This window comes from Lathamus discolor, chromosome 13 (assembly GCF_037157495.1).
Source record: "Lathamus discolor isolate bLatDis1 chromosome 13, bLatDis1.hap1, whole genome shotgun sequence".
In the NCBI taxonomy this organism is placed as follows: domain Eukaryota; kingdom Metazoa; phylum Chordata; class Aves; order Psittaciformes; family Psittacidae; genus Lathamus; species Lathamus discolor.
The window spans coordinates 5907860-5931022 of record NC_088896.1 but is presented as its reverse complement, the minus strand read 5'-3'; the positions used below and the strand labels follow the sequence as shown (position 1 = coordinate 5931022).

General features: G+C 53.1%; 2 protein-coding genes across 2 annotated transcripts in view; one reads left to right on the top strand and one right to left on the bottom strand.

Moving 5' to 3' along the window:
• Positions 1-4656, bottom strand: part of CASKIN2 (CASK interacting protein 2) — a 32168-nt gene extending 27512 nt beyond the window's left edge. Inside the window, exons 1-2 of the mRNA XM_065693484.1 lie at positions 4441-4656; positions 1566-2259 (exon numbers count right to left, since the gene is read on the bottom strand). Coding sequence (XP_065549556.1) covers positions 1566-1659 — 94 coding nt within the window. The 5' untranslated portion in view covers positions 1660-2259; positions 4441-4656. The remainder of the gene's footprint in view (positions 1-1565; positions 2260-4440) is intronic.
• A 12832-nt stretch (positions 4657-17488) lies between these two features.
• MCHR1 (melanin concentrating hormone receptor 1) lies at positions 17489-21914 on the top strand. Its single transcript, XM_065694029.1, has 2 exons — positions 17489-17546; positions 20860-21914. The coding sequence occupies exons 1-2, from the start codon at positions 17489-17491 to the stop codon at positions 21912-21914; spliced, it is 1113 nt and encodes a 370-aa protein (XP_065550101.1).
• Positions 21915-23163: the final 1249 nt, after the last annotated feature.

Here is a 23163-nt window from a genome sequence, read left to right as displayed (position 1 = left end):
AGACAGGAAACTGGAAGGGATGGGGAGCAGCGATACCCTCCATGCTGGGGATGAGCCCCTGGAAGCAGGCAAGTCCCCCACAACAGGTCCAGCATGGGAGCCCTGTCAAGCAGTGTCCTTACAGGGGTCCGGGCTTGTTGCATCCCCCTCCTTACGAAGGGATAGAGTGAAAATAAGCAGAGGGAGCTGCTGACGCCGCTGCAGCGGGGGAGTGAAGCACACGTTCACGTGGGTGCCCCAAGGCTGCAGGGAGGGGAAGACGCCAGAGAGAAAACACACAGACAGGGTTGGACTGGGAGGGAGTTCCTGGAGCGGACTGGAGGAAACCAGTGTAACTTCACCCCTCTGGGTGTGCAGGATTGCCACGGGCACCCCAGCCCGCTGGCCATGGGACAGCAGCTTGGGGCAGCATCAGCTGGTGGGATGCTCAGAGCCTGATGTTATTTATTGCCTCAGGGATGTCTTTCAACCCAGTGGCACAGGGAAACCTCTCCCTCCAGCTCAGGGACCCCCCGAGCAAGCAGAGACAATGGCACCCCATCCTTTTCCCTGGGGAGAGGGCACCAAGCACCCCTGCTGTGGGAGGAGGTGGCCCTCAGCCCCCCTGCAACCCTGGCAGTTGGGATTTGCAAAGTTCTGGCCCAAATCAAAGCTTTCCAGTGTTGACCCAGGGGACTTGATCCCTTCTCACATTCATAATCCTCAGCATAACTCATGTTTCTCAGCACCAGCCTCTCCGCCCTGAGCCGCTCCCAAGAAGCCTTAAGGCTTCCTCTCCTGGACGAGTCCCCCCTTTCCCTCCCCAGGACAGCCTTCCACAAGACCCCCCCATGGCAAGCATCCCTGGCCACAGGTCTCACATCCCCAACCCAGGCAGGCGCCGTGCACCTTCCCCTGGCCACACACCACCCGAGAGCTCTGGTATTTACTTTTCCCAGCTTCCTCCTCTTAGCAGGTCATGAGAAACAGCCAGGAGCTGAGCTCCGTGCAAGGACACCGTGGCCATGACCTTCTCCTCCACCTTTCCACCCTCCCCACGTCCTCCAGACGCTGCGCGGCGCCTGCAGGACCCCGGTGCCCTTGGGGACCCCCACGAGCCCAGTGTTTGCTCTGAGCTGCGCTTGCCGCTGACCTTTCCGAGAACACATGCAAGGAAACAGCCCTGCTGAAGGGTTAAACATTACCCGGCTGAAATTCAAGGCTTGACGATTGGTTCCAGTCCACTGGCTGGGATGATAATTTTTCACAAGGTAAATACAGGCAATTGCTACAGACCCTTTGTAGCAGGGTTTCCCCTAAGTGGCTTCACTTCCCCTCACCACCACCGCTCCCCTTTGCCCATCTCTGCTCAGTGGACCACACTTTGAGCTCCGAGGGGAACCCCAGCACTGCCAGGACAATCCCTTACAGCCCGCTCATTCATCTGCATGGGCTGCAGGGTTCAGAACCAGCACTAGAACCCAGCCTGGACAGCACCGTGCCCACTGCTGGGACTCACACCTCGGTACCGACCGCAGCGCCTGGCCAGACAGAGGGATCCCACAGCTCTGCACCCCAGTACTCACTGCTCTTGGATGCCTTGATCTTGGCCACCAGTTTCTGCACACCGGGAATGTCCCCGTTCTTCACGGCCTGGATCAGCTCCTGCTCTCGCCCCATCGCAGACAAGCGGGAGTGGTGGTGGTGCTGAAGGCAGACACCCTCTGATCCTGGCAGTTTATAAAGCCATGGGAATAAGCCCCTAATTCCTCAAAACACACTTTGATGGGAGATGAAATCCAGAAGAAAGATGCTTTACAATTCCATGGGACATAAAAACCAGAAGGAAGAAGTCTTTCTGTTAAGGGCAGCAGCCGTTTTCTGTGTCGGGAGGAGCAGGACCTGGACGGGGTTTGCTTGGAGAACATGCGATCAATTAAACCAAGAGATAGTTCAGTGCTCAGGGATGGGCTCCATGGGACAAAGCCAGGCTGCTCAGCGCAGCATGGCCAGTGCAGTCAGCATCAGGATCCCTCTGGCCTCTCACAGGACTCCCGGAGCTGGAGGTGTCGTGCTTTGCTCCCCTCGCCAGGCTCTGCTGCGCTGATGAGTCCCTAATTCTTCCCAAAGGGATTACGGGCTCGTTGCCATCTGGAAGTTATAGATCCTCCCTCTGCTGCTCATTAGCCCCTTCGTTTCGGCATTCCTCTTGGCGTCGGCGCTGCAGCCACGCTGGGGAGTCCCATGCACGGCCGAGCCCCGGCACAGCAGCCCTGGGACCTGCGGAGGGGAAGAGCAGAGTCAGCCCTCAAAGGACATTTACCTCCCGGCTCTGGCACAACAGCCTTTGTATCCACACCAAAGGACGAATGCTTTGACTATATTTAGTCCTGGCCGGACTTGGCTCATCCCTGTTAAACAGAGAGGGAAGAACCTGCGAGAGCTTCTGAGGGTGCTGCTGGGGGTGGCCGGGGGCACAGCTCCTTCCCCATCCCCTGGGGTGGCACAAGACATCCCCTCCCTAAGGGCAGCACATGGGCCTTGGGGCACCATGGCATCTCCTCCGCTCCTTTCCCAGTGGCAGCACCCAAGGGATGGAGCTGGGGAGGTTTAGCCAAAGGCTGCTGCAGCCCATGGGAGCAGGTCAGCCAGCCTGGCACTATTCCCATCCCATGCAGGGATAAACCCTCACCCTCTGAATCAGCCATGAAGCTCAGTGCCTTGGGACCCAACACACTCCTTAACCAGTCCATGAGCTCTCTCTGGCCCATGTGAGGAGCTGGGTGTAATTCAGCAGCACAACCACGCTCAGGTGAACAGGATCAAGCCCACATCCCAGCTAACTGGAGTACCAGAGAGGGCCCAGAAGCAGCTCACACCTCCCAGCGCTCTCCTGCTGCCCAGACTGGATGGTGAGAAAACCCCTCCTGGTTGAGGGCCATGGATCTGGCAGGCTGCTCCAGCGCCCGGGAAGAGCGTGCGTGCAGGAGGGCAGGGAGCACTCGCTGTGCCAGCCGCAAGGCTGGCGCCAGATCACCCTGCAATCCCCCTGCGCCGATCCGCACCAGGTCAGAACCGGCTCTGGCATCGCCAGCCATGGCTCCGGGATGCTGAACCCCTTCCCAGAGAAGGCTCCCCCTCAGCCGTTTATATAATAGCGAGTGTCGGTTCTCCGAGCAATCCAGGTCACTGTTTTGAGGATGGAAACCACACGGGAGAGAAGGGAACGGTAGGAACAGAGCTCCTGCCTGGGTCGGGAGAGGCAAAACCAGAAGGGGTGTCCCCCGGCACAGCGTTGCTCAGCCCACCCACGGTAAAGCTGGAAGCTGCCCATAAGCACAGACCCCCCACAGGCTCCCCGTGCTCCAGCCTCCCCCCCCGGGGTGCAGCAGTATTCAGTGCAGGGAGAGGGGAGATCCTCCAGCGCTGGCTTAGCCTCTGCGACAAGGGGATGCTGAGGTTTCCACACCAGGCTGGGGGGTTTTCCCCCCCATCATCGCTCCCCTCAATGAGCACGCTGGCACTGGGGCTGTTTGGAGGCACGGAGGCCAGCGCTGAGGTCAGTTGTCACCTCCCCACATCCTGGGGCACCCACACCAGCTTATCTACATTACAACGAAGTTTCAAGCACTTGACTCGGACCAACCTCTTGCAGCAAACAAATCCCCTCCCGAAACCTCCTGCTCTGCTTCTCACCGTCTTCCAACCTACTCCATTTAACCCTGTGCACTGCAGCCAACTCTGTGCTGCTCTTCAAAAGCACTCGCAGAAAGCGTGTGTGAGGGCGCTGAGCCCATTCACTCCTTTATTAAACAAGCCTGCACGGCCTCACTTAGAAAACAGCCCCGTGCTGGTGCCTACCTCCCCCGGAGCACACGAGGCTCAGCGGGTACCGAGAGCTCCGAATACCGATCTCCACCTCCTTCAACCTCTCGAGAGAGGGGCAGGAGCGAAGGTAAAACGAGAGACAGGCACAAAGCTGGAAAAGCAACAGCGAAACATCCCTCCCACCCGAGCAGAGCTGAGCCTCCAGCCCAGGAATCCACCTGGAGAACCAAAGTATCCCAAACATTCCCGCAGCCAACGGCAGGGCAGGGAAAAAGGAGGGAGAGGAGGAAAAGAAACAACAACAAAACCAAACTAATTACGTAAATGCAGAAGGAAAGATGTAAACGAGCAGCAAGCACCGACACCGGGTCCCGGAGGGAAAGGGGGGTGTGTGGGGGGGCGGAATCTCGCCTCCCCCGGGAGGCCCCGGGGAGTCCGGTACCGGCAACGCGGGGGGCACCGGCCGCATCCCCCCGCACCGGGACCCCCGAGGACCGGCCTGGACCGACCCCTGCGTTAGGGGGGGATCTGGGGGGAGGGGGAGGAACTTTGGCCCCCCACCGAACCGAGTCGCTCCGCAGCTTCTGCGAGCGGCCCGAGCCGAGCGGGCCCCGCAGCCACGGCCGCACTCACCTGGTGCCGCTCCCAGCTCCGCCGCACCGGAGCGAACCGAACCGAGCCGAACCCAACCGCTCCGCGCAGAGCGGTAAGAACTAGAACTGAACCCGAACCCAGCGCAGCAGGAACCTGCCGGGACGGGACCCGACTGGACCGGGACCGGAGCGAGCGGAGCGGTCCCGGCTGCCCGGCTCGCGGCGCGGCGCTCGGCAAAGTCCCGCTCGGGCTGGCCCCGTCCCGGCAGGAAATCCCTCCCCGGCCCGGCCTGATTGGAAAAGCCCGGCGGGTTGTGCGGGCTGGGCAGGGCCGGGGCTGCTGTCACTCACCGTGATGCGCCGGCTGAGTGGGGCAGGGCCGCGGCCGCCCTCCGCACCGGCACCGCTCCCGGCGCGCCGCGGGGGTGTCCCGGGGCTCCCGGGCAAGCGGCTCGCTCTGAATGGGCCCCGCTGGAGGCACAGCGCGGGCCGGGACCGGCTCCCGGGGGTGATTCCCCATCCTCAACCCGGAGCTCCAGGACCGGCGCTGGGGGGCGAGCCCCCACCTTGCCCCAGTGTAACCCAGTCAACGCTTTGCCCCCTCCATTACCAACCACACCGGTTGGTCGGCCCAAAGCGACTCCACTCCTCCACGACTGGAGGGTCGGCGCAAAGCTGCTGATGGCACCCACGGGACCAACAGCCACCTATTCCCAGCTGCCCCAACCCCAAATTAATCCTACTCTCACAAAGCACTAAAGCCACCCAAACCCATCCTTTTCTGCCAGTCCACTATGGAAACACCGGAGCTGAGGGCTCCCCTGAGCAGGTCTCTTAAAACAGGAGACTGCCTAATAAAGCTGGACAGCTTTTGCTGTACGACACCACTGGATTATCATCAACTAATCAGATTAAAAACACACGGAGGCTTTGATTTTATTCACTGAACGCCCAGCCCACAGCTCCCTGGGGGAGATGCAGAGATCCCCTACCTCTTTGAACCAGGCCCGGAGACATTACCCCAAATGATAGCTTCAGGAGCAACCCCAATAAGGGGGATTCTCAGCAAGGAGGAGGAACTGACGTTCCCAGACACACCCTGTCTTTTCAGTTCGGGGAATAAAGAGATTATTATGCACATCTAATTATAAATGTCAACATTTTACAGCTGCGATGTTGAAGCATGAAGCTCTAAGTAGCCCTGCTAGGACGGGCTGTGAAGTGAAAGATCTTGTTATTCCTCCTGTGAGTTTTGCCAGAGCTTGTAAAGCGCAGTGACATTTATAATAATCCCCCGAATTTATGTAGCACCTTTTGTCCTTTTAAGGATCTTAATTAAGCATTAAGGTTTGCAGCTCCCCGAGCACAGACTAAACCCACTCTGCAACAGAGGAGTCTAAGCCCTTCTTTCTATGTGTGTCCTGCTTCAAGCAGGAGCAGGACTTTTCCTCCCGAACGACCTCCGGCAGCACGCTGTTTTACTGCAGCAAGCGGGTCCCGCATCGATACTCCCACCCAAAGGTTATGCTGCTCCAGTTACACTAAATCTGGCTAATTTAAGCTTTAATCTCTGCTGCCACACAAGCCCTTTGAATTGAGGGTGCCACTGGAGGGTTTACCCCAATTTACTAGAAATTCACAGCTTCTAGCGCAGCCTTCGAACATTAAACCCCAAATCAGTGCTCCTGATTGCACAGCAAAGCCGGATGCCTTCCCTTTACAGCCCTACCCACAGGCAGGCAGCAGAGCAGGGATGAGCCCCCATTTCCTATCACACACCTTACAGGTTTACATCGATCTCTGATGTGAGAGTACCCCAGCACAAAAACCCACCAGCGGCCCCAGCCATGTCGGCCTTGCAGAGCCAACAGACCCACTGTGATACCTATTCCCTTGTGCCCACAGGGCAGGTGCTGAGGGCATCTGAGAGCATCAATTGAATTTCCACTGCAGAGAAACCCTTTCAACACTCTGCTGTCCCTGTACTGGGGGTGTTTGCAGTCTAGGGGGATTTTGGGATGCTGGCACCCTTGGGTGGCCGGCCCTGTCCTCAACCTCTGCGTTAAGGGGTTCAAAGCAGCACCAATTCCTGTTCCCCCCATCGGCCCGGCGGGGCCCCTGCTCCTGCTTCCAGCTCTTCAGGTCGATGTTGCCACCTAGAGGCCCCAGCAACAAGGATCGTCTCCTTGCAGAGTCCTGGGAAGTTTCGTTGGGGTTTGTGTCTTTAATTCAGGGCAACGTTTCAAAGCAGGGTTTTGGCTTAGGGGCTGAGCGGGAGGAGCAGATGAGTTGTTCCTACAGGTGATGTGGGTTTGACTCAAAAAATCACTGCCAGCTCTCCCCAGCCCGAGTTGCACGGCTGCTTGATGACTGCACCTCATCCTGGCTCATGCAGCTGCGCAAACCTGTGCTCTCTGCTCTGAGATTAGTTTGTGGATGGGGTAGAAAACCCAAAGGGCTGTATTCTTCACTGTGAGGGTAGTGGGACACCAGAGCAGGTTACCCAGGGAAGTGTCCCATCCCTGGCAGTGTTCAAGGCCAGGTTGGACACAGGGACTTGGAGCAACCTGCTCTAGTGGAAGGTGTCCCTGCCCCTGGCAGGGGTTGCAGCTGGGTGAGCTTTAAGGTCCCTTCAACCCAAACCATTCTGTGATCCTTTGATTGTATGATTCTATGATTTGCTGACAGAGAGGGACCAGCCCCACTGGCAGGAGCGATGCACACAGCAGCACCCACAGCAGCTCCACTGCCAGCACTGGCTCCTATCTGAGAGCATCAGACTCCTGCTCCCAAGTCTCACTCATAAAAGCCAAACTTAGCAAGTCATGACCATCGCATCCCCACTTAGTGGGCAGGGGGTCTGCAAAGGCCCATACCAGACATCCAAAACATCTAAAGCATGCTATGAACCAGCTGGGTGGACATACACTTGTCCCATCTCAGCTGTGGCTCAGGCTCCTCCTTTCACTGCTGTTCAAAACCTGAAAGAACAAGCCCAGCTCAACCCGAAGCTCCCTGTGGCACCCAAGCAGGGGGAGGCTCAGGCTGACCTTGGAGTGACAGCAGCTGTGCAGGGGGAGCAGGATTCCATAGGCACACAGGGCTGCTTTCCCCGGGTGGGTGTACAAGCACTTCTGGCCAGACACCCTTCATTCGGGGTTAGAGCAGGGCTGGAGGCTGGGACCTGCACACCCACACCACCATTGCAGCAAGGCTCCGTGGTACCTGCAATGGCATCACAGCATCTGTCCTGCAGGGAGGAAGGTGCAGGGTGAGAATGAAACACGGCGAGGAAAAGCCTCTCCTGCACTGAATCAGGGCACGGTAGAAAGCAGGTTATTGCTCAGATTTAAAACCGCCCCCAGGAGCCCTTTCTGCAGCTCCTGACATTCTCTCAGTTGCCAAGCACCAAGAAGCGATGGGTGCCCCACTGCTGGGCTTTGGTCCTGTCGGTAAGCAACTGAGCAATCTCAGCCTCATTCCTGGTGCTCAGCATTCCCATTTCACTCCCAGGAACACTTTCTCACATAGGCATCCATTCCCTCTCATGGCATTTCCCACCTGGCTCAGCTCTCCACCTTGCTGGCCTCAATGTCAAAGGCAAAGCTAGAGAAGGATGAGGGATCCAGATGCACAAGGTGCTTGTGTGTGCATTTACTCCTGACAATGAATCCTGCTGACAATAGCTGCTACTTGAAGAAGTCCAAGGAGAAAAAACCAGGGGGTTTGATCAGAAGGAAGATGCATTGCCCACAGGAAGGAGGAGGGAGGATGCTATGCTCCCAGGAACCAGCCTCTGGCAGAGAAGGCTTTGGGCCTGTTTGGCCTCAGACATCTGTCTCCACACCGTGTGCAGCACAGCCAGTGGCCACCACCACCAACAGGAAAGCTTCAGTGCCAGGACACGTCCCAGTCCAGGGCCAGAACCTGGACACAGCTCCATGTGCATGTGCCCCATGAAGCTGCACATCAGCCTTAGTGTGAAAAGCAGCAGCGGCTGCCCTTAGTGGTACCCTGGTGGTACCTGCTGGTGGCAGCCAGCAACATAAACCAGCTCTCCAGCAGGTAACAGGGCTTGGGAGGTGATTTAGGAAGCTCTGCTTTGTCTTTTACAGCAAAGAATCCCCCCCACACATACAACCTCAGGTAACCAGCCCTGTTACACCATTCCACTGGAGCCCAGCTCCGAGCTCCCTCACAAAGCAACTCCACAGCCACAGGTTGAACACGTGCAAGCTGGCAGTTAGAGCCTGAACCAGCCTCTACCCTGGCACAGCAAACCCTGCACACGATCCCTTCCCCTGCATCCACGTGGAAACCTGGGCAGGTACCAGCATGGGGCTCCCAACAGGAGCAGCCCTCCCACGTGCCAGCGCTCAGCTCCCGATGGACTCACCTCTCCAGGCACACGTGTGCTGCTGCTCGCACTATCCTCCCCATCTGCCTCTTTCCTCCTCCTCCTCCATGAGCCTCCCTGTGCTGACAGTCACTTCTTTCTGGCCCTGTGCCTTTCTTTGCTCTCCGTCTCCCTTGCTTAGTCCCTCACTCAGGAAATTAAAGATAATCCTCCCTTTTTTTTTGCTGCCGGATTCCCTGTTTAACATTCGCTGCGTGTGCTTGCACTGATTCAAAACAGGATTAGACTTTCTGTTGCTTTGATGTCAGCTGGGTTTTGCACTTAAGGCAGAGGGGGGAAAAGGAAAATGCCTGTTAACAACCCCCTTGGGTTCTGCCCATCCACTCGCACCCGTCCTGGAAATGAAGGTCAGGCACACGTACATACAGAAACTGGGTCTCCTTCCAGCATCAACCTGGGGCAATAGACTGACCTGCATCCCCGGCACTGCAGCCTCAGCACTGGGGTTTATTCTCTGGAAAAGGACCAGTTTTCACCCTGTCTCCATTATGACCCAGCAGCGCGGAGGCTGAATGGCTCCCATGGGCTGAGGTGTCATTAATCATCAGGAAACCACAACTCGCTGGCTGTCAGGGAATATTGCAGCCCCCAGCTGCTGCACGGCAGGAGCGTGCGGACCACCGGCATCGCTTCAATAGGGATCGGGGCTCAGGGCTTCCCACCGGGAATAGCCCGAGCAGCTTATTTCTAAGGGAGAAGCAGGTGCTGTGGGATGGAAATCCATACACTGCTCCCTGTGGTGTGACACTTGTGCTGCGGCACAGTCCATGCATCAGGCATTTCCCTCTGCTTCCTCGAGCCTGAGCTTCTCCCTTTGGAGGACGAGGACCTCGGGTGATTTTTACTCGCTGGCGTCTCCAGCTCCAGTCCAAAACAGACCAAGAGCAGGGGGCAATGGGGGCCTTACAGGGGGTTTCGGCTGCCTGATGCTCTAGCTCCATTCTCACCTGAGCTTCACTCCCAGGCAGCTCCGGGTAACAGGCAGATTTAGGGGCTGCAGAATTAGAGATGTTCAGATGTAGCTGGAACCACCCCAGGACCTTCTGCAGGTTGTTTGGAGGAGCAGCTCCATGGACAAGAATGGTCCAGCCATGGCCAGGACCCAGCCCTGTCCTAAGGACAGTGCCTGTGGGGCAGAATCAGGGACAGATCTAAACTCTCCCTGCGATCTGACAGCCATAATCCCTGTGTCACCCGCACCACATCATTGCACTGTAGCCCTGGCTGGCACTGCCACCACATCAGGTATCCTCTAGGATTGCCCAGGGACTCCGCCAGCAGCACAGTGTCTGATCCATTTTGCCCAGTGCACGCACACAGACTTGATTAATGTCTGCAGTGAGCTCCATCCATCATCGGGGAGTAAAGGAGATTAACTGTGCAGCACGCCTGCCTCGCGTTGATCCCATTCTCCAGGCCTCCTGATTAATGGCGAGGCTGCCTTATCTGTCAGGCCAGGAAACACGGATATCCGGGTGACTGGGGATGAAGGGAAGCTCTGGATGCTCAGGCTGTTGCCAACCCAGCCACAGCTCTGCAATCAGCGCCATGCCAACACACCCCTACTCCCCATTCCCATTGCTGCCGCCATTCCCATTGCTCCCCGTCTTTCTGCTCCTTCCTCCTAGTCCTTCCCTGCTGTGCTGGCAGGGATGACCAGAGGAAGAGTGGCAAGTGGAGTACTGATGCATCCCTGCAGGAATGCAATGCTAAAACCAAAGTCTAGGGCTCCATTCCCCCTCAGCAGTCAGCAGGGAAGATGTCACTCTCCATCCATGGAGAGAACTCGGATAAGCCAATTTGGAGGCCTGGAATAACCCGGGCAAATCCCCTCCCTGGGCCATGGGAAGGCTGGGGCTGACCAGCACTGCGGAGGGTGCCCGCTCACCCCAGCTCTTCCCCCGGAGGACACACGTGTAAAGTGGATGCAGGGAATTAGCAGTGCCATCTGGACCGGCTCCAGCTCCAGCCCCTGGCTCGCTGCTGATGCTTCATTAACAGCTCCCTCCTTTGAGCTCCCGTCTCCTTGGCTTCTGCCGCGATCAGCTGGGCTGGAGTTTTGTTGTCTTGGGTTATTTCCAAGTGGAAATAATTTCTCATTTCTTTTAACAATCAGGACACAGAGAAAGAGACAGGAGAGGGAGGAATTTCCAGGAGATGAAAGGGCAGGATTAAGGACACGGCTTTCGCTTTGTTGTCCCTCTAGTGTGCCTAAGAAATTCCTTTCCGGGAAAGGCTTTAATTAACTATGTTTTTCTGACAGGAAAGAAACCTGGACCTGCAGATAGGACTGACAATCCTGGCTGCAACCTCAGCAGATTCATAAACACGGGCTCTTAGCACAGTACATTGCAGTTTGCTTTACAAAGGCACTGACCGTCATCCCAGCCTGGAAAATAAGGCACAGAGGGAAAAAAGCCAGGCATGAGCAAGGCTGCCGCGCTTGGCGCCGGCAGGAATAGGATCTGAGTGCACTGAACCACAGGGCTACAGTGGCCCAAGATGTGGGAAGGGACCTTTGCATAGAGGAATAAGCCAGTAGAAATATCTCCATTGCCTTCTGGACCAACAGCCCTTCTCACACAACAGGAGACATCAGGGGGAGAGGAGAGAAAGAGGCCCGGTGGCAAACTGGGACATTTAGAAAGCATCGCACTGATGTGTCTGCATCCTCCACTGCCACAAACCCCTCCAGGAACAGAGTCAATCAAAAATAACATTTGGGGCTGATTTTCATCCAGATGAGCTCTCTCCGAATGTTTTAAGGCACCAGTAAATCAGCCAGCTTCTGGTTTGTTTAACCCTTCTCCTGGAACCTGCATCCAGTCTGAAAGGGAGCATCATCTCAGAAAACATCCTGTTCTCGACCTGCAAACCTGGGCATGGTCCTGCATCTGTTCTTCAGCAGCAGCAGCCCCGGTCACCTCCTTGTGCCCTGACCTGCTCAGTCTTTCTGCAGCTCATCTTTCTACATAGGCCTGGACACAAAAGACCAAAGATCCGTGAAGGTTTCCAGAGGAAGCCTCACCCTCACCTTACACAATAACGTCAACTCCTTGCAGGGAAACTGGGCCCTCTGAGAATGGCATTTGCCCTTTTTTGAGCCATGTCAAACAGGGAGTGCGCACTGAACCCACATCTTGCTCCTCTCGCATCTTTCCAACTAATGAACTCCCAGCTGATAACAAATGCTGATTGCTGCTGCTGAAACATCTGCCTCTGCTCTCAGCATTTACCAGCCCAAGAGGCTTACCTGGTTTACCAATTACCGCCTCCATAAGTGAGCACTGCTTCACTTTTCCATTATCATTTTAAAAGGTTCCCACCTTTTCCAGTGCCCTCAGCCCTGGCAGATGCCTCCATGCCCAGCAGCAGCACAGGGCACATATGGCTGATGTGCCAGGGGGGAAGCAGAGAGAGAACAAACATCTGTCTGCTCCAGTGAGCCAACTGCTCAAGTGGGCAGAGCTTTTCCTAGAGGCTGCAGGTCCACGTCAGGAGGGTTTCCCATCCCATGCTACCACTGCTAACAGCCCCCTTCTCGACACAAGACTTCAGTCTCACTTGTGATTTAATTCCTTATTCATTTTACAGGTGCTTCTTCTGCAACCTAAGGATTTCCTGGGCCATGCTGCATCAGATGCTTTACCGGACTTTAGGTAGATTCAGCGTACTGCAGCTCAGAAATGAGCTACAACTGCTTTCCTCCCTCCTGCCCCTCCTCAGAATCAAGCAGCAGGATTGCAGGCTCTGGTTATAAAACACCAACTCTTTTCTTTTTATTATTAGCTCTGTCATAAATCCTTGCACTTGGATTTGCAATTTCATGTGACAGCTCTTTCCAGGCACTGAAGGGAGTTTATCTTCTCTCCCTGATGAACCTCTCAGGATTTTTCCTTTTGCTTCATCTCAAATCTCTAATTTCTAAGTTCAACGTCATCAGCATTCTTATTGAAAAGGGTGGCAGAGTGCTCATTTTGGGTTGGGTTGGGCAGACATCTCTTCTTGGTCATCAACCGCTCTGCATCAGTCCTGCTCTGCCTCCTCTTGAGTTCCATGCACAGTCATCTGTGAGCTACTCGTCTGAGCCAAAACTTCATCTCCCCCTTATTCATCCTCAGGAGGAATCCAGGTTACAGCTGCCTGCCCCTGGTGCCGGAGCCTGTTCTTGTACAAGGGAAGCACAGTGATTAACACCGTCCACCCTTTGGCAGGTTTTGCCTCCCTGGGGCTCCTGGCTGTTGGTCCAAGAGCTGCCAGCAGCTTCTTATCTCTGATGACAGGATCTGCCTGTTTCACGGAGCACGCATTCGTATTCGTGACCTCGGCACATCATGGAGCCCGCCAGCCTCTCGGCTTCCCCATCACAGGGCAAGCCCTGCTTGGCCCCTTCTTGTTATTTTTGGCTGTGCTTTTGTCTGTGGGCTTCTCTAACCTTTAGCAATGAAAACAGAACCACAGAAAGCTGCTGCCCTGGTCTTTAGCTGGCAGTGAGCAATCAGAATGGGCAGAGGCTGAAGGCTAAAGCCTCAGATTAGCAGCATGGGACTGGAATGAGCCAGCAGTGACCAGGCACATCATACCTGTGATTTCAAGTGCAGGAACCTTATGGGGAGAGGAGAGGTGGGCATCTGGTTTCAGATAAACGCCCACTTCATGCTAACTAGTTAGAAATCCAGCACAGATAAGAGGGTTTAGGTGACTGTATAGCCAAGTATTCCTGTAAAGCCATGTGTGACTATGGAGCTGCTGAGAAAGGGAATTCACCCTGTGTTCATGAGAGACACACACATATAAGAGAAAGCTGAGTCTGGGACATGGGAAACCAGGGGTTTGCTCATGGCCGTGTCTCAGGTCACAGCTCATTAGTACCAGCTCAGGACAATAGCAGATCACACAGTAGCAATGATGCAAATTGAAGTCAGGCATCAAGACATGACAGCAACTTCTTTCCAATCAGCCACACACATCTAGATCGATGGCAGCAATGCCCAAGTCACCAAGTGGCCTTGAGGAAGCTACTCCTCCCGACCTTTGGGTTTGCTGTGTTTGGGGTGTTTTTTTAATCAGATGATTACATTCAGCACATATCCATCTCCGGGGATACGAGCAGTTGTGTTGGGATAATCACTGCAGGAAGATGGATAAGACGCTGCCTAAGCTAGCGCTGCTGTAGAGAGAATTACTGTCATTTTTTTACCTCAAGCTCAGCATCTAGCTTTAGGGAAATGATTTGACTTTCCACATTTTCCTTCCCTATAAATGAGAAGCGATAGCAAAGACTCACTTTCCAGAATCAAATGAGGTAAAAAGCATTAGTAGTTGGAAACTACTTTACCAATCTTGCCTGAAAAAGTGTGAGACAACAATATTCAAGTCCTTGGCCAGAATGGAGGGTTGATGCACCATATTTAACACATCCTGAATGAAATCATCCCTACCCCTCAGGCCATTGCAAGGGCAGAACTTCACCCATTAGCTATTTGATCGATACAAAGACAAAGAGCTAAGCAATAAAAATGTGAGGCCCATTCTGTAAGTCTGGAGTTGCGAATAAGGAAACCAGCGAGTTAGAGGGGAGGATTTGCAACCTGACTCTTTGTGAAGGCTCCTCTCTCCAGAGTGCAAATCAGAGTAGTAGCTAGGTGCTAAATAAATATTTAGTAAGTGGAAAAAGCTCCATTTAATGAGGAATTATTTGGTGAAACGAGCTGGGGAAATGGTTTCAGTAGCGCTGCAACAGAAGCCGGCGCCGCCTCCTGCCCCACGGGATGCTGTGGTTCTACTCATGTTGCGTAAGACAGGATCTCCAGCTGGGACAGACGCAGGAAATATAACTCATTACTGAAATGCAAGAGCCTTTCGGGGTTAAACCACTGTTAGACCAGCCAGATTCATTCCTGAGCCACAGAATTTGCCTAGCAGCAGCTTTGGAAGATGACTATCTTCCTTCATAACAGCGATGTTGCAGACAGGATGGTCTAAGTTTAGTGGTGATGCCAAGTCTGCAGAAAGAAGTAATTTTTTCTCCTCTTTTATGTTGAAGGGCTGAACCCCATTTCCACACCTTTATCTACATCATTAGGCTGTCGAGATGGTAGTTCCATGCTCAAATGGTAATTACTGTATCTCTCTTTTAAGATGCATTTTCAAGGGGTTAGTGCCTAAATCTTCCTTGCAATTACATGGAGTGGTTAGTACAACCCCTCGGCTATATCCCGAGGTCCCTTGAGAGCTCACCCCTGCCGCAGTTTCCAGTAGATGAGCGCTCACAGAACTAGTCCTTCAGAGAGCTGCTGTCTTCAAGTGTTCAGCCAGATAATGAGCCGATTACTGTGCCTGCTCCTCCTGGCAATGATGAGCTCCAGGCATGAACAGGCTGTGAACCACCAGTTACAGTTAATATTCCTCTCCCTTCTATCCCTTCAACTTGATGGGGCTGGTTTTACAGAGACCAACCCCTTTCGGGACAAGAACTTCTAGAGATTGACATGGCAAAAAGGGAGAACCAACCCTTGCCAAAGCCCAAATATAAAAGCCCAATAATAAAACAGTCACTTGGCCTTGCTGATGAAGTAGATCTTGAAGCGTTGAGCACAGATTTGTCATTGCAGCTGTGACACACGTGCATCAGGGATGGAGCGGCTGTGGTTTATTATGCCCCTACAGCTGAGAAGAGAAATTACAGCCTCCTCAAATGCAAGGCTGTTTCTAAGTGAACAGCAATATTTGAGATCACAAATTAAAACTCATGCTGTGCTTTGGAAACTGCTGAATTTAAATGTCAGGCTTTTTCTTTGAAAGCTGTAAGATAGCTCATTCCTCTCCAGGGAAATTGAGTAGGAGCTTGTCTACACAGGGAAAGTGGAATAGCAACTGCACACCGGTTTTGCATGCAAACTCGTACTCTACTTCAAGACTGGGTTAAGCAAAATTACACAAAGGCATTCACTAGAGAGGACAACAGCCCTCCTGCCTTAGCTCCCATCATCCCAGTACACAAACCATAGCTTGCTTTGCAGTAGTAACCCCACAGATGAACATTAACATTTGCCCGAGATGTGAGGGGGGAAAAAAAAGGTCTTTTAAGAAAGAAACAGCACTTTTCTTGCAAGCTACATCAGTTCAAAACTGGCTTACGTACCATGGATAAAGCCCCTTGGGCAAATCACTGTCTCAGGCAACTCCAAAGACCCAGCAAAAACCTCAGAGCAGAGCAGACAAATTGCCCCCAGCCTGTCTCTAGTTCCCAAGAGCTATAATGCCTGGGTGAAGCATGCTCCAGACTTGTCTGCTGCTGGTCCACTAGAGGACAACCTAATAATGATGAACTCCTTTGGCTTATATAGTAAAAGGCCCATACTGAAAATGCTGCTGCCAAATCTGGTTCCCAGCCCCATGCTGGCATTGCTGCTGCTATGTGTGCTGGGCCTTATTTTAACAGATTACTTCTCGTCCCAAATGATAGACTTGCGAAGCTCCAAAACCAGGCTCCTACAGCTGATGCCACCCTTTGCAACTACAGAGAAGGAGACAGAAGCAAGTGAGATTTCCAGACAGACAAATGTGGGGTTTATAATGCAAACCCAATCCCCTAACACTGCACTTTACCACAGAGAAAAAGCTGCCTGTTGCTGCAGACTCCTGACAATATCTTGCTTTTTCAGTGCAGGAAATACTCGGAGGTACAGAACAGTCATTTTGCCCTGGTAACATGTAATTTATCAAACCATAATGGAGGAACTCAACTCATATATAAACAGTGGGCAGGAAGCACAACAAAATCATCACCTCAAAGCCACAGAAAACAGGAGGTGACTGCTCTGGAAAAGCAAATAAAGAGCAAAGCAGCTTCTCAAAAAGCAAAGGGCTTCTTGCCTCATATTATTAAGGGGAAAATGGAACACAAAATCTGAGCTAGCAGTAAAGCTCATTTCTGGAGCTAGGAAGCAAATGAGCTGTGGCAAGAAGCAGAGCAGCAGAAAGCAGCAGAGAATTAATTACAAGTCAAGTGTCTCAGGTTGGAATTAGAGTTAGAGGGGTCAGAGGGCCAAAGTAACAGAGTTTTCAGTGGGTAATTTGGTGTCTTGACATCCCTCTGCCCTGCTATTAGAGATGTGCCGGTGACTCAGGGATGAAAAGTGCATATGTCTCTGCGAGACAGCAGAACACACACTGAAGAAGGCAGATCAGAGCTGAAGTCTGATACATCTCTCCCACTGTCGACAGCGAGGCCAGGCTGGCTGTAACAGGGGGGGCACAGATCCTACCCATCCCTTCGTGAGCCACTCGGGGAAGCGATGGCACTGCCCAGCCCCTGGAGCAGGAGTCAGTCCCCTCCTGCAGGAGGAGGGCAGCTCCTCCCGGCCCCGCTCCGCTCCGGCATTCCCTCCCACCCGCCGCCGGCGGAGGGATGCTCTCGGAGTACGCGGAGTCAGCTGCGCTTTGATGTCAGTACCTGCTCCGGGCTCGGCGGGGCGGGAGTGGGCGAGCGGAGCGCAGCGCAGCCGAGTCGCAGCCTCTGCTCGCCGGCTGCAGGAGGGCTCCTGCCTCCTGCTCTCTGCCGGCCTCGTCGGGGTAAGGGGAGACCCCCCCCCACCCCATCGCCGCTGCGGATCCACCGGGGGAATTTGTCCAACTTTCTCCATCCCTGCCACCGGGACTCATTGCCATGGCCCCCGCCAACTCCTCCCGCAACTTCTCGGCTCCGGAGGCTCGGAACGGCTCAGGTGAGCAGGGGCTGCGCTGGGTGGTGACGCGGAGAGCCCGGTGGGGACAAATCCGCCTGGCCATGGCTCTTGTGCTGCTCGGAGGTGCTGAGCCCGGTGCTGCTCGTACCCCATGAAGTGGGAGATGCTGAGCGCAGGGACCCCCCAGCACCCCAACCCCGGACCGACGTCCGGGGAGAGCCGCCTTCAGCACCCGCGGGCGGACAGCTCCCGGGACACCCCCCCCCGCAGCCCGACCACCAGCGTTGACCCCTATGGCTTGAAGCGATTCTACCCTTTGGCTGCGAGGCTGTAACACCACCGAGCAGCCAGGCGATCGTAGCTGCAAAGAGGTGGACCAGCCTTGCTAGACAGGGAGGGGAACGAGGCATAGACAACGTCGTTGGAGAGGGAGGCTAAGATCCTCATCAATCCGTGTCTTCCATATTACCACCGCTCACAAATCAATAGTTCAGGGTGAGGCAGTTCTTGATGGTGCAGGTTGGTGACACTCTTCAACAGAAGGTGTTTCGTATGTGGTCTTTGACTCCCTCTGCACCAGCATCTTTTATCAACTGAAAGTGTGCTTTAAAGTACTTCCTTCTGAAATGCACTAAAGATGTGGTTTCTCATGTGCTTGGGCATGGCTGAGGGCAAAAGTCACCTTAGAGGAAAAAAAATTGGTCAAGACCTCATTCAGCGCACATGGTGCAGTCTCCTTTGGGACTTTAAAGAGTAACAGGGCAGCCACAGATATACAAACAGGGACAAGTCAATGCCGGAAGTAGCTGATTCAGTAAACAAAGTACAGACACTGGGGTGCACACAGAAGCAGCACTGAAAATTCAGATTCAATGGTCTCAAGATGAAGGAGACTTTAGAAATTACTTTTGAGTGTTTGATACGCATGCACTTCTGGCTCCAGCCTCTGATACACACACATGAACAGTTGCTTTACACTAGCTTCCAGCTAATAACTCTTGAGAGTCCTCCTTGGACAAACATCAGCAGCAGGCAAGATGCTACAGACCTGTACGGGCTACCTTTCACACAAAGCCTTTGGCCTTGCTCACGTTCTGCTTTAAGGCCGGCTGAGCTCATTCCAAGTGTTACAGGACCACCATGAGCACTGTATTGATTATACTGCAGGGAAAGGACATTTTTGTCTCAATTTCCAGCTACCCAAGTGGCCTTTACATTTCACTCACACAGTTCAGTCCCACTACATTCATTACAAAGTTTGGGGCTAAGACACAGGAGAGCAGAACTCAATAGCTATGTGCAGAACAGCAGGACATCCTCCAATTTCTAGTCTGCCACTTTTCAAGCATTAAGGAGGTGTGAGATCTGCTTGGATGTGCAGGGGATCCACTGGCTGGATACTGAAGACTGTCAGGCCTCAATAGGGTGCTGATGACAGTATGTTATCTGCCAAAAGCCATGTAACATGGGGCATTTCCTTGCATTAATGAGCAGCCAGGAGGAACAGGGACCATTTAAACCCCTACAAATGGCCGCCTGGACCAGGCTTTTTTGTCTTATCAACCAAACCTGGCTTTCATCTATAGGTCCCTGCCAGTTCTGTGCCTCACTGGCTGCTTTATCTCATTCGTATAAAGGCTTTCTGATAAAATGATACAGCAACTGCTTTACTGTGCTCTAACCTTGGCCTTGCTTATGCCTAAGCTGGCTGCTTCCTAGTGCCAGAGGGACTGAGGCAGTGACAGCTCATGTCCTGCTTCTAAGAGCACTGAAATACGACATAGAAGTGATATAGCACACACTTCCAGCCACAGGCCAGCTGTGCAGCCCCAGTTATCTTCCCAATTCAGTCAAGATTCATTGTCACACCAGAGTAAACCTGGACAAGTTTGTACTCAAGAATTCTTGAGGTCAAAGCCAGCGAATAGACACTGCGAACAGACACTGCTTTAGCAGAGACACCGCCACATAATTACCTGTTATTTCACTTTACCTCCTTTTCCAGATTTCCCTAGGTTCTGTTGGAGGACACTTCCCCACTTCTACAGCTGCAGGCTGCTAAGGAGATGGAATAGTAAAGTGACTGAAAGCATTTCCAATTACCACCACATTCAATCATCTGCAATTCAATGAAAGACACATGCAGCCCAGGCTTAGAGACCGCCTTGCATGTCTGTAACAGCCACACAAATAACTTGCACAAAGCCTTCCCCCAGGGAAAAACCCCACCATGTCCCATAGGAGAGGAGAAATGAGATTCGTCTGAGCTGAGAAGGGTGATTTCAGACTCCATCACACCCTGCACACGGCAGTTTTGCACACCACAACCAGTGCCTCAGACACCACCCTCTGTGCCCAAGAGCAGAAATCCCTGTGCGTTGGCACCGAGGGCTTGTGCCTTCAAAACACGGTTTTAAACCCAGGTTAGGGACAAGGGAAATGTGAATTTGGTTATGTTTGGGCCTCCTACCCCAAAGGCAACAATCAGGCATCAGTGATGGTAAAATAAGTTTTAACAGGCAAGAATTTTCCCTTGGAAATCCACCTGCATCCAGAACTCAGAGACAGCATCTTTAAACCATGTTTTAATCCTCATGGCATTAGGGCATCCCCTGTTGAGGGGCCACTCAAACACACTTCCAAATCCCTGTCTGGCCACTCACCTGGATTTCTTTCTAGAAGAGAAACTAGAAAGGAGTAGAGAGGCAGGGAAGTAAGACGGAAAGGAGAGTATGCTCCTGCCTAACCCTGACAACAGAGCTGGGACACAGCCAGGGTACAGTCCTGGGTCTCACAGGAGAGATAAGCATTAGTTATCTGCCTGCACGGTCAATGAACTCTGTGTGCGGTGCTGTACAACAGACAAACCACCCAGCAGACGAGCTGAGGCTTTCTGACAGCAGCTTGAGCATTGACTAGATCCAGATCTGGCACCTCCTCAGCGGCTTCACTTCTCCCATGTGTAAAGCATCAGCTGCCTCACCCATTCACCTTAGAAATAGCCGGACAACCAGCACACCCTGGAAGAGAAGCTACTATTGGCGCTGCCAGACAGTGCTGAGTGCAGAAGCACATCAGTCTAATGTTAGTTCCCAAAACCAGAGCTGGGGAGATACCAGACAGAAGTGCATCAGGAGAGCTGGGAAAGATGCCCACACACGGACACATTCGGGTTGTGTGCTGCATGTACCGAGTGGTGAAAAGTGTCAAATCCCAGCTATGCCTTTCATAGTATTAAGCATCATTCCAAGCTACACCTTTGAGGGGGATCCAGCTGCAGGACAGGGCAAGCACAGAGAGGTGTAAGGAGTTGTTTCTGGGTTGCCCTCACTGCTTTGGTTTGTTTTGGCAGCAGCAGAGAAGCCAGCACCGTACACCAATGTGATCATGCCTAGTCTCTTCAGCATCATCTGCTTCCTGGGCATTGTGGGGAACCTCATCGTCATCTACACCATTGTCAAGAAGAAGAAACTGAGATGCAAACAGACCGTGCCAGATATTTTCATCTTCAACCTCTCCATTGTGGACCTTCTCTTCCTCTTGGGCATGCCCTTCCTTATCCACCAGCTCCTAGGCAACGGCTCATGGTACTTTGGAGCTCCTCTATGCACCATCATCACTGCTTTGGACACAAACAGCCAGATCACCAGCACCAACATCCTTACAGTAATGACACTGGACCGTTACCTGGCAACTGTTTACCCCCTAAAATCTACTTATGTCCGCACCCCATGTGTTGCAGCTCTGGTTATTTGCTTGGTGTGGCTCCTCTCCTTCCTGACCATCATTCCCGTGTGGATGTATGCAGGTCTTATGCCCCTGGAGGATGGGACAGTCCGCTGTGCTCTCTTGCTTCCCAACCCAGAGACTGATATCTACTGGTTCACACTCTACCAATTCATGCTGGCATTTGCCGTGCCATTGATTGTGATCTGTGTGGTCTATTTTAAGATCCTCCAGCACATGGCCACCACCGTGGTCCCATTGCCCCAAAGGAGCCTCCAGGTTCGTACAAAAAAAGTCACCCGCATGGCAGTTGCCATCTGCTCAGCCTTTTTTATCTGTTGGGCTCCCTTCTACATCCTCCAGCTGGTTCACCTCGGCATCGACACACCATCCATGGCCTTCTTTTACGCCTACAACTTTGCCATTAGCTTGGGCTATGCCAACAGTTGCCTCAATCCCTTCCTCTACATCGCCCTCAGCGAGACCTTCAAGCGCCAGTTCTTAGTGGCCATCCGCCCTGCCAAAGAGCCATGTCGCAACAGCAGCTCCATCAACAGCAACAGTGTGACAGAGGCCAGCGTGTGTCTGAAGCTGGCACCGGAATCCACTCAGCAGACCCAGTTTGTGGAGGACTTCTCCCCACGTTCAGTAGCTCTGCCTGTGACTGTGGCTGTTCAGTAGGGCACTCTGAAGTGTCCACCTTCAGATCTGTCAGTTGATGGAGAAGCAGCAGCTTCAGGCAATTCTTGGTGAAGCATATGAACTGCAAGCTTCCACCTCTGAGAGTCCAGGTGCCTCTCTTTGTCATTGCAGGGCTCCACTCCTCCACTGCCCTTGGCCTATGAGATGCTGCATACTGCTGCATCTTTCCCCTCGTGCATGGGAGGGCTCTGTCACACAAGAGACTGGGCCCCCAGAGAGGATGAATAGGAAAGAGAGAAAGAACAGAAAGGATTTTGAGGGGGAACATTCACCCTGGAAGAATAAAACCTTCATCAACACCACTGCCTGATAACTCCTCACCTCTGAGCCTGATGGGGGTTCCTAAGCAGCATGTCAATAGAGAGCTTCGTCATTCTAAACTTAAACCTTTGAAACACAATGTCATATATTTCCTTTTGATAAGCAATCTGACCTGCAAGCTTTGCTGACTGGGCTCATGTCTTAGAAGCCAACAGCAGAGAGAGATTTTGGGGCAACAAGTCTCACCTAGGTCTGTCACTTGGCCTTTTGTTCCATCTGCCTCTTGTGGACTCTACTGTTTGGCAACCAGGACATCTTCAGGAACTGGCTAATTTTGATGCTAATCCTATGTATTTCAGGAAAAAACCAGGCAGTTCCAATTGCACTGCTTCAAAGGACTGCGAACAATAACCAGAACTACTGCTGCTAACACCAGCTTTGTGGCTTTTCATGGCAACGAGCAGGTTCTTACACCACTAGCTCCTCACACTGCTCTTGTGCCTCGAAGCCTGCATGGCCATCAGGGAACCCCATGCAGAGGGTTTGGAACGGGACTGAAAAGCACAGTGTGCAGAGATCTGCGGGGCGAGGAGCTGTGAACAGGCAGCTCAGAGGAAGCAGAGTTGCTTATGCCGCTTTCTCAATGCTTTACAAAGTGGAAAGAGGGAAAATTAAATGTCTGTGTTTTGTATGTGCAGCTTTAGCAGTCGGAGGCTAGGAAATAGCTTTACTCATTACAAAAGACTAGAGAAAAGACAGCACAGATGAGCTTAACACAGGGGATTACACTGACAGCCTGCGCGGGGCTCCGGGGGGACCGTGCAGGCATTGCTCAGCAGTGTCAAACGTGGAGGAACTGGTTACTGTAGATGAGTTTAATATAAAGAAGAATTAAAACCATCAAACAGCACAAGAGAATTTGTTACCATGCTTATGGTTTCGTGCCACCAGCCACCCACTGCATATC